Below are 10,209 nucleotides of genomic sequence, written 5' to 3'. Positions count from 1 at the left end.
ATATCAAGGTGAAATGCTGCCCGATGGACATTGCACGCCAATCACCCTTGCTAAGGAGCTCGCCAAGCGCGGTTATACTCTCACCACGGGATTGCCGCACGAAATGACCCTCAAACATAATATGCCAAACTATTCAGTAACTTTTGGAAAGTTTGACCCATTGGGATCTTTATTATGTGCCTCGGGCAAAACAATTACCGACACAGCCATACCCGTGAAATGGAAAGTTGCATCCTCTTACGAAGTCTATTGCGACTTGGTCAATAGTTACAGCAATGGGGAAAAGTCTTCTCTTATGTCCAAGTTTCTACCCAAAGGTAATCCATTTGACCCAGTAGAATACACTCCCATTTCTTTGAGCTATGACTTGTCTCATTTGGTAGAAAGCATAAACATCACCATTAAAGTGGACGGAGAGACGGCGGATTTCAACGGGCGAAAGATCAATCTTGTTTTGGAATTCATATAATGGGTCGAACAGAGGACAAACTTAAAAGGATTTACTATGGGCCCGAAGGCTATTGGAGAGAAGCGTCAGCTATCAAGAAACTCGCGACCGCGGCCAGGGTATCAGAAGAAACGGCTAAGAACTGGCTAAGAAAACAAACCCTCTGGCAGGTTTATCTTCCCGTGCCCAAGTACATTCCCAGTCCCAGCTTTACCGTAAATACCCCTAATGAAGTTCATCAGGCGGATTTGCTTTTCTTACCGCACGACAAGCTGAGAAGAAAGACCTATAAATACGCTTTGACCGTAGTCGATATCGCAAGCAGATATAAGGACGCCGAACCCATAACCAGCAAGGATTCTGGGGAAGTCGCAGAAGCCCTAGGTAGGATTTATAAGCGCGTCTTGAAATGGCCTAAGCTGCTGCAAGTGGATGCGGGGACAGAGTTCATGGGCGTGGTTACTAAGACCCTGAAAGACCACGACACTAAGATTAGGAGAGCTGAAGCTGAGTACCACAGGGGTCAGAGCATCGTCGAAAGATTTAATAAGACCCTGGCCGAGCGTCTCTTTGGATACCAGTATTGGAAAGAGCTGGAAGATCCCTCCAAACGCAACAGGGAATGGACTCAGAGGCTCCCCCAGGTCGTCGCGGCTTTGAACAACGAGGCGGCCAGGGCTACGGGAATGAAACCCAGGGATGCCATAAAAAAGAAACACGTGGAACACAAGTCCTACGTCAGAAGTTCGAGGGCGGTCGGACTGAAGGAAAAAAAGCTCCCCCGCAACATAGTGGTCAGATACCTCTATCAGCCGGGGGAACTCGAAGGTGGCAGTAAGAGAGCCACGGATCCTAACTGGTCCCTGGAAACGTATGAGATTTTGAAGTCCGTCACCAAGGAAGGGCAACCCGTGTTGTATTACCTAGATGGCCCAAGTCGTAGATTTGTCAAGGAAGAGCTGCTCATAGTCCCCAAAGACTCAGAGTAGTGCTGCTCCACGCGCCCGATTACACTCTAGGCATGTCAGTCTTACGTTGCCTCTGCAATGCCCGCGTTTGTTGTTGATACGATCCACGGAGAGCTGCTGATCGTCATTTGGGTCAAACCTCCATAGTAGAGGTATGTTACACTTGGCACACCGTGCCCCTTTCTCATAGACGTCGTCCACGCATAGGTCGAACGTTATATTTTTTTCTTCGTCGTGCCGCTTGTAGCGAAGGAATTTCTTAGCAATGTTCTCTTTGGCTACGTCTTCTGGGGTGCGGTCGTAACGCAGTTGCGGACCCCAGGCTCTTTTTAGTTGCTTGGCATATTCTACGCGGCTTACGGCGGTGTAGATAAGGTTGCTCCAACACAGCCGCTGGTCTATGATCCATAAGGTTTCTCTTATGGTAAGCCCTTGCGCGCTGTGGACTGTCATGCAATAGCCCAAGCGCCAGTCTGGATGGGAGGTTAATTTTTCCACCTTTTCTATGGGTACCCAGGCTTTATCGTGCGTTACCGCATTTTGCAGTTGGATGTCGGTACCGGGTACCCAGACGTCTCTTTTTTGCATGCGGGTGTCGTGGGGTTTGTAGCAAACAGGTACGGGATGCGTAGGGAAGCGCTCTCGGTGTATATTTAGCAAATCCTTTTGTATGCGAGACTGTGCTGCGCGCTTACTACTTAGCACCAGATCCTTAGGGTGCCAGGCGTATAGAAAGTCCTCGTAGGACTTCGCTCGTACACGTTTGCGCAGCGTCTTGCATTGCTCGGCGTCACTGAGCCCCCTTAATTCCGCTTTCAGGTTCCTTACTTGATCCTTGCTGCGGTAGTCGGCGTTAATTTCCTCCGCATGGTCTACGAAATCTTTCAGCCATTCGTGGGGCATCTCTCCGGCTATTGGAGGAGGCTGGCAGGGATCTCCGGCGAATATTACTTGACACTTTCCACGGAGGAATTCTACGAATTCTTTGAGGATTTCTAAAGGAACGGTGCAAATCTCATCCCAAAGTATCACCGGAGGTATGTCGTGGATGGCTTCTGGTACCCACTTTTGGCCATTCCAACGAAAGAAGCTGTGGTACGTTTGAGCGTCGTCGCCCATTTCGCAGAGTTCTCTTTCCAAACGATGCGTTGGCGTTAGCACCTTTATCTTAGGAAAGAGTTCTAACACACTCGTCGTCTTACCGCTGCCTCCCGTACCGTAGAGGTAAGAGAAGCGTTGGTAAGAGATTGGGTCCGCAACTGAAGGTAGGGGGTCCGCAGTGGGGGTTACGGTGCCCTGGGTGTGTTCTCCGTGATATTCTACGCGGCCTCTCCAAGCTTTGATCTCTTCATCTTTGACGCGCCATTGTCCACTTTCCGCCAACTCGTCTTTTGTGTAGAATTCCTTCATCTTTTCCAACGCGCTAGGCTTTACGTATAAGGAATCCGTGGCTACGCGGGGGATATCTTCTTTGTCAAACCGCAGGAGCATCGCTAATAGGTTAATGTGCGCATATGCAAGCATGCTGGCACGCAAATGGTAATACTGCGGTCGATGGTCCTGGTAATAACACAGCGCATTCCATTTGCGTTCTTTTTGCTCGGCTTCTATGAAATAGTCCCACTTCTCCACGGAAACCATGGTTCCTTGGTCATGGGCACGCTTGATGAGGAAACTTAACTCACCTTCGTCTGTTATTAGGCGCCTTTGCATGTGTTTCTCTCCCTCCTTAGCGCCCTGAGTGAACTTTCCTATGACAATTCGGGCGGTGGGGTTGTGTTCTGGTAACCATTTAGTGAAGGCGCTATGGCAGAGTATGGCTTCATGCGCTGTGTATTTCAGGAGTTTACGCTCTTCAAGGAATTTTAGCAGCGGTATGGGTATCCATTCTTTCTCTTGTAGATGCTTCCCGTACCATGCGTAAATTATGGGATGTAAGTCTTTAGCCAACTTCCAAGACGTTAATCTGACGAACCCCGTTGCTGGCGCGTCGTAGCTGCCGTCTAAGGACACACGAAAGAATTGCGAGTCTGGATGCCCGTAGCGGTCGTAATATTCCTTACAATCGCCAAGACCTTTAAATGACGCAGGATAGCAATGCTTCATGTCTAAGGAGACGTATTCGTCTTCGTCGTACTCCATATTCCAAAGACCTCCATGACCGTGTTCTACGCACGCTTTGGAGATATCTTTGAACTCTTTTGGGGTAGGTTTCCATCCATTTCTCTTTTTGGCCGCCAAGAAGTCTAAGCTGCGGGAGCTAAGCACTTCATCTGAGAAGTCTTCCCCAAGGGTTTCGCAGGCGCTTTGGATGCGCCGGTGTTCGATTTCGGGGCGGTAAAGAGTACCATCTTGCGTCATAAACTGACTTCATTCGGGATCCATCAGCCAAACGGAGTTCTCATGGATTAAGTCTACCAATGGGGAAGTTTCATAGACCTTAGTCTCTTTCTTCTTAGGGAACCGAAGTTCTCGCCAAGCGTGTCCGTTGTGTTGGTAAATGACTATAGGAGCGCCTCGGCCCCCATATTTATGTGTCCCAGGGTAAACGTACCCGTCTGTGATATCTTTTACGTGTATGCGCCTTTCTAAGGCAGTTTCTAATTTTTTGATGTTGTCTATCGTTGCTCCGGCCCTACGAGTAGCATCTTCCCATTTTCTGATGGCTTCTCTTCTTTTCAACGTAAGCTTACCACCACGAGAGGAATCCTCAAAGAACTCCCTCACCAACTTACCCACGCAGTTACCAGGATGCCGCATTGGCTTAAGCTTTTTAACATCCGGCTTCTTGATCTCATAAGCAGCATAAATAACTACGGTGACTGGATAGGCAACTTCGTAGAACAGCATGTCGATGCCCACCAACGCTCCGGGGCGGGTGTGCTTGTTTAAGACAAACAGGTTCTGCTTACCAGACGCCCGGATAGGATTGCGGCCCCTTTCTATTACCCAGTCACCATCTAAATACTTTATGAACGTTAATTCCAAGCGGTAATTACCTTCAGGAATTAAGTCAATTATTTTTTCAGCCCTTGCGTCGTCCATAGTCTCGTCCGTATCTCCTTCCATAAATGTCGTGAAGGCGAAGTCGGCGTCCAAACGATCCAACACCTGGGTTCGCAGCTTGCGTACAGTTTTGTTTTGAATGCTCCTGATAGCGTCCATCTATATCTAAGAAATATTTTAACCCTCGTTTGCGACACAAACATTTTAACCTTCGTAAACACAGCAGCAGTAAGGGAATCGTCGCGCGGGTAATACCCGATGCGGACGCATACATTTGGAGGGGCCTGAAACGCAGGTAATACCCGCGAAATTCGATGCTTAGTGACTTGGATTCCGCGAGTCCCCCTTACTGCTGCTGTTTTGAAGGATTTGTCAATTCTGAACTTGTTTAGAAATGATTTCTGATCTCGTACACTTTTCTTCTTTCTTGTGCACTGATGAATATGACTGACTGAGAACTAATGAACGTTCATTCAAACGAAGCCGGCCGCATTCATAATGTATGTCGGAGGGAGGGAGGCATGCAGCATAAGCGATAATTTTCAATACTATCTAAAATTTTGATCCCTCCCCCCCCCCCCCCCCCGAACATTTTGTAAAATGTAAAAGCAAAGAGTAAGATCATTGGGCTCAAAAATATTTTCCAGATCCCACTTGCTAATTAAATTACACCTGCCACCGGCCACACCTCTGGGCATGAATGCAGCTTAAGGGATTCCGACATATCTGAGCAATATATAGATCCGCCACAGACATGTTCGTTAAAACCATTAGAATAAAGCAAAAAAATGAGATCCAAAGCTTCTCTTTTTTTTGCAACTGAACAATCATGAGTTTGGATTAACAAAACATCTACTATGAAGAAACTTATAAAAGTCTATACTAAACTGCTTTTCATTTTGAATCAACGCAAGTCTTTTTTTCATATAATGACGCTCTTTTAAAAAAGGTCACCTTTACCCAATGTCTAGATTCAGGATTTTAGAGAAGACTGGACTGAGTGCAAATTTTCACTGATATAATAGCGCTATGAATACCACTATCCATCAAAAATAGAATAATGGACATATAGGGTAAAAAGTACCACCATCAAAACTTTACGATGCACGAAAATTTAATTATTTCACTGATCAAGATGTTGGATAAAACATTTGACAGACTTTACGATTCTAAACTTCTTTGGTACATTTGCTATCTTCAGGAATCATTATTATTTTCTTTATGCATGTTCCAAGTATTTTCTATTTGGAATATTATACTTTCATACGAGGTTACATCCCAGAGGTAATTACTAGACGAAAATGTTGACTGTTCTTGGTCAGCCAAGTTGTTCAGTCACTTCATACAAAGTGTTCTGTATCGGACTTCTTTTCGTCTTTTTTCTTCTTAGGAAACGAAGAAGTTAAATATCCCAAATAACAGCTGAAAGTATCTTTTAATTCTTTAATTTTTGATTCTGTTGCTACAGTGATGGACGAGATGTCGCCTGCTTTGTTAACCCATATCTCAAGAAGGGCTTTTTTTTCTTTCTTATTTTCAAAAAGTATTTTGTTCAAGATTGCTTCATCAGGTTTCCAGTCTGGAGGATCGCATTCCAACACTTGAGTCACCTTAGAATAACTTATTATTGCTTTGTACCTCAAATATCCCTTGTCGGATGCGTACTGCGCTGCACTTTTAGAGTTCAGAGTCTTTTTCATCCAATCCTGATGTGTTGTGTAGAGTCCTTTCTGACATGTCATGACAGTCAGTCTATCAGCGGGGACGATACCTTGGGTCAGGTTTGTAACGTACTGTGTTGCTTCCTTTGAAGCCAATTCTTCCTCCTTTATGTAAGACTTGTCACCAAACAACATGATGATTACTCCTTTACCTGTGTTGGTAACGGTTTCAGTTAAAACAAAATTAATTGAAGGGAAGATGTTATACTCCACGACTAAGGTTTCTTCAAAGAAAGACAAGGATAAAGAAAGGACCAGCAATTGGCGTATGAAGTCGTTATACAATGGCCGCTTTGAGTGTTATAACATGGAATATCCCACGAGGCGCTTGTTTATTCTAGAGTATACACAGGTGTCTTCAGCGCACATGGTGACGAAAAGGGAGGTGGCGCGCGAAAGAAGGGTCAAAGGGTTCGAAAAAAATTCAGTATTTGGATAATAGAAAAGAAGTCGATCTGATGGAGTCTGTGTTTTTGGCGGAAACTCCAAGTTCGCGCAAACGAATTTTGGACTATGCCTCTAACAATCAATAATATTTTGTAGCATTTTGTACAAATACTAATGCTGATTTAAGAAAATTGTTTTCGAAAGCTGCATAATTTTTTAATAGTTGATACTCACTTCTTACCAACGAAACTTTCGATGGCTTCTCTAATCTTGGCCCCGTGTTCTCGTATAAATTTCTTCACTTCAAGTTCGTCTTTTAAGATATCAATGTCAGCAGAAAACATCACATAATCTGGTTTGGCGCACGTGATTTCTGTTATCAGCGAGATTGGCTCGATAGGATCCCATGGCAAAAGCACATGAGCACCCACGTGATGTATGAATTTACTCAGTGTCTCGTTAGTTTCTTCTTCGACGTGATAGGAATAAACAAGAATGGAATGCATCTTGTTTGTAGCAACTCCTACGAAAAAACAATTAACAATATTGCATCAAATTAAAGCAGCTATTACACTAATAGAGAAGTACGCATTCGCGGAGACTATAGTCACATTCTTGATCCAGATCAATTTTATGGGAAGAATATCGTGTCTACAATACCTTCAGCGATCTTTGAAAGCTTTGCTTCGTTTCGATGAACAGAACACTGGAGTTGTCCATCCCCTTTATCCAAAATTTCAATGATAGCCTTCTTTTCATATCCATGGTTTTCAAGCATTTCATTCAAGCAGCGGGGTTCCCAGCCGGGTGGATCACACTCCAAAACCTCAACTACACTACCATTGCTGATAGATGCCCTGTAAAAATGTCTTTTCATTGGAACACATTGAGGTTGGGTGTAGAGAACGCTTGGCGTTGGGTCTTTTCTGGTGGCTTCATATTGTTGTGGTGCTGGCCGTACATTTCTATATGGACACAGTAACCGAACCAATGCGTCTTTGTGTGCAGGCCATGGTGTTTTGTTCCATGACGTGACCATCAGCTGCTCTGACTCCGGGATGTCCTTGTTCAAGGTTGTGAATACATTGCGTACGACGTCAGAAATCAAATACCCTTCTCTGAAGTTTTTGTCTTCAGGTATGACGAAGATTAGTTTTGTACCTTTGAAAGAACAGAATACAAACTAGGCACTCGATTGAAGGATTGGTTCAGCTCTAGGGTATGATTTTGCTGTGTGTTAGTGTTTGTGTAAGGTAATGGGGCCAATCTATATTTGAAGGGACAAGCCTTCTTAATGAGGGACCATATACAACGGATATATTGGTTATTAGATGTATTAGTATCTTGAATAATATCATCCGCATCATAGGATCTACCAACGCTGAAGCTTTTCTTGACAATTTCTTTGTAACGTTGAAATTGGTATTCAAGGAGGAGCATATCTTGAATATACTCCAAGTCAGACACAAGCACAAGATATTCTGGTTTGTGCTTCATGATGTGGTCTTGGATGTTGATATGTTGATCTGCACTCGATATTATTTTTGATGGAATGGCGAGCTCCTCGTTGTAAACACGTTCAAAGACGTTTTCCACCTGATCAACAGATGGTTTTGACGCATGGAATGAAAGTATATGAACATCTGGTGTACCGCTGATTGCAGATTCTGTAGGATAGGAAAAAAACGTGGAAAACATTCACGGACTTTTTTCTCATTTAAAAACCTTCAATTCAATTCAACAACCATTGAGCCGATCTAAGTGTGGGCACGGCCGATTCGACACACAGATCAAATTGAGTCAAGTCAATAATCAAGTGATAATGAATCTTTCTTACCCCTAGTACCACTTACTTTGATTCTCTCTCTGAAGGGGATTTGTCATGCCTTCTGCACGTGTTTCTGGTTGTGAAGGTAGGGCACGATTTTCATTCCTCTCTGGTGGAAATTTGTTTTTAAGAACACTTTTTGTCTCCATGGGTAGTGGCACTTGGCTCTTTACCTCCGATAATTTACTCTTTTCAACTTTTTTTGTCTCTTCTTTCTCAGGGACCTTCGCAAGGAGTGGCTTTGGTGGTGGAAATTCGTTTTCAAAAATATTTTTTGTTTCCATGGGTTGTGGCTCTTGCTTCTTTAACTCCGATAGTTTTGCCTGTTCAACTTCTTTTGTCTCTTCTTTCTCAGGGACCTTTGTAGGAAGTGGCTTTGGGCGTGGCACGAATTTCTTCGGGTCAAGATAGAACTCGAGCGCCTCTTCGTGTATGGGATAGTGATCTTCCTCCCATGAGAAAATAAAACTTCTCACTCCATTGACGTAATCTTCAGTGAACTGAGAAGAAATCATGCGCCAGGCCCAGCGTGACAGAACTGACTTGTCACGCTCTTCTTGGTCTTTGTAATTGTCATCTCCACCAATCACAATCAGCACTCGATCACCTAATGACAAACAAATAGTTAGTTACAGAATTAATCAGTGATGGGAAAACAATAACAAGTAATTAAATCACATCTGTGTTGGTGTTTTCGAAGTAAGATAGAGTGCATACCACATATCCGTGAAAAACTTAAAGAAATTGCACAAATTAGTAGTTCAATAAAGCGTAGACTTTACACTACTTTACACTGATTTGTACAATTTTGTTAGTTAAGTTTATCGAATATATATAATTTATGGACTCTAAAGTAATCGTGTCTATTACTCTACAATAACGGCATAGACTCCTTTAACCACTACTAGCTCAAGTGAAGCCCTTTCGAGAAGGAGGAAGCGAAAACTAACGACGCGAGTCTAAGATCAGGTTCATATACGATGCAAAGTTATCCCATAATGCGTAATATTTGAGGTCGCCGATGGACCGAGCGAACTACGAAGTCGCGAGAAGTCTTCGTTTTTAAACGAAAAACCAACCCAGGAAATATTGTTCAAAGGGCTTTGAAAAAGTCTACGTCCAGCACCAAGGCGATAATTATATTTTGAATTGTGTGTATATATTGATGCATGATACCTGTAACTCTTTGCAGAGTATGGTACAGCTTAGAATATCCTTCATTACCATCATCGTTTATAGAAAGCCGAGACTCATGAGCATGGACGACAAACACAGCGTACTCAAAATGGTCTTCTTTCTCGAGTTTCACACACAACTCGTTCATGCGGGGCAGAGGAAAGTAAGTTTTTTCGATCTTGGTTTCACGAGAAAGCTTCGCAGCAACTCGCTGGATAAGTGCTTCGACTTTATCAAGATTAAATGTACGGTCACAATTGAATAAACGAAAGTTTAAAACCATCTTGAATGTTTTCCAGTATTAGGTCTCTTTACATTCGTGGAATCTTTCTGGATTCTTGGAAAGTAATAGACGTCGTCTTTCTTAGAAACTATGAGTCGATATTGCGTGAAGCGTGACTTACCTCGTCATCCGTATAGCACATTAATAATGTAATACTGACTTTCTATGTGCCTTTTTGTCTACGAACAGGAAATAACGTATGAGGTTCAGACGCTGTTTTGAAGGATTTGTCAATTCTGATATCGTTTAGAAATGATTTCTGATCTCGTACACTTTTCTTCTTTCTTGTGCACTGATGAAAATGACTGACTACGAACTAATGGACGCTCCTTCGAACGAAGCCGGCTGCATTATGTATGTCGGAGGGAGGATGGCGTGATATGAGGATGGCA

At 43.5% G+C, this 10,209-nt stretch overlaps 1 protein-coding gene across 2 annotated transcripts; it reads right to left on the bottom strand.

The window, feature by feature from the left end:
* Positions 1 to 5,518: 5,518 nt before the first annotated feature.
* LOC148913264 (uncharacterized) lies at positions 5,519 to 10,005 on the bottom strand. Of its 2 annotated transcripts, none has more exons than XM_089036903.1 (6): positions 9,535 to 9,930; positions 8,384 to 8,965; positions 7,907 to 8,197; positions 7,191 to 7,691; positions 6,772 to 7,053; positions 5,519 to 6,295 (listed from the first exon to the last, which is right to left on the bottom strand). In XM_089036903.1, exons 1-6 carry the CDS (start codon positions 9,815 to 9,817, stop codon positions 5,763 to 5,765), a joined length of 2,472 nt encoding a protein of 823 aa, XP_088893029.1. In that variant the 5' UTR covers positions 9,818 to 9,930; the 3' UTR covers positions 5,519 to 5,762. The 2 variants fall into 2 exon arrangements, with proteins under 2 accessions (XP_088893029.1, XP_088893314.1); XM_089037188.1 differs by having other exon boundaries at positions 6,155 to 6,295; positions 6,765 to 7,053; positions 9,535 to 10,005.
* Between the last annotated feature and the right edge of the window lie 204 nt (positions 10,006 to 10,209).

This window comes from Actinia tenebrosa, unplaced genomic scaffold, assembly GCF_029948245.1.
Source record: "Actinia tenebrosa isolate PJP-AT-01 unplaced genomic scaffold, QUT_ActTen_1.0 PGA_scaffold0__85_contigs__length_37466705, whole genome shotgun sequence".
Taxonomy (NCBI): domain Eukaryota; kingdom Metazoa; phylum Cnidaria; class Anthozoa; order Actiniaria; family Actiniidae; genus Actinia; species Actinia tenebrosa.
This window is presented reverse-complemented; position numbering and strand designations above follow the sequence as displayed.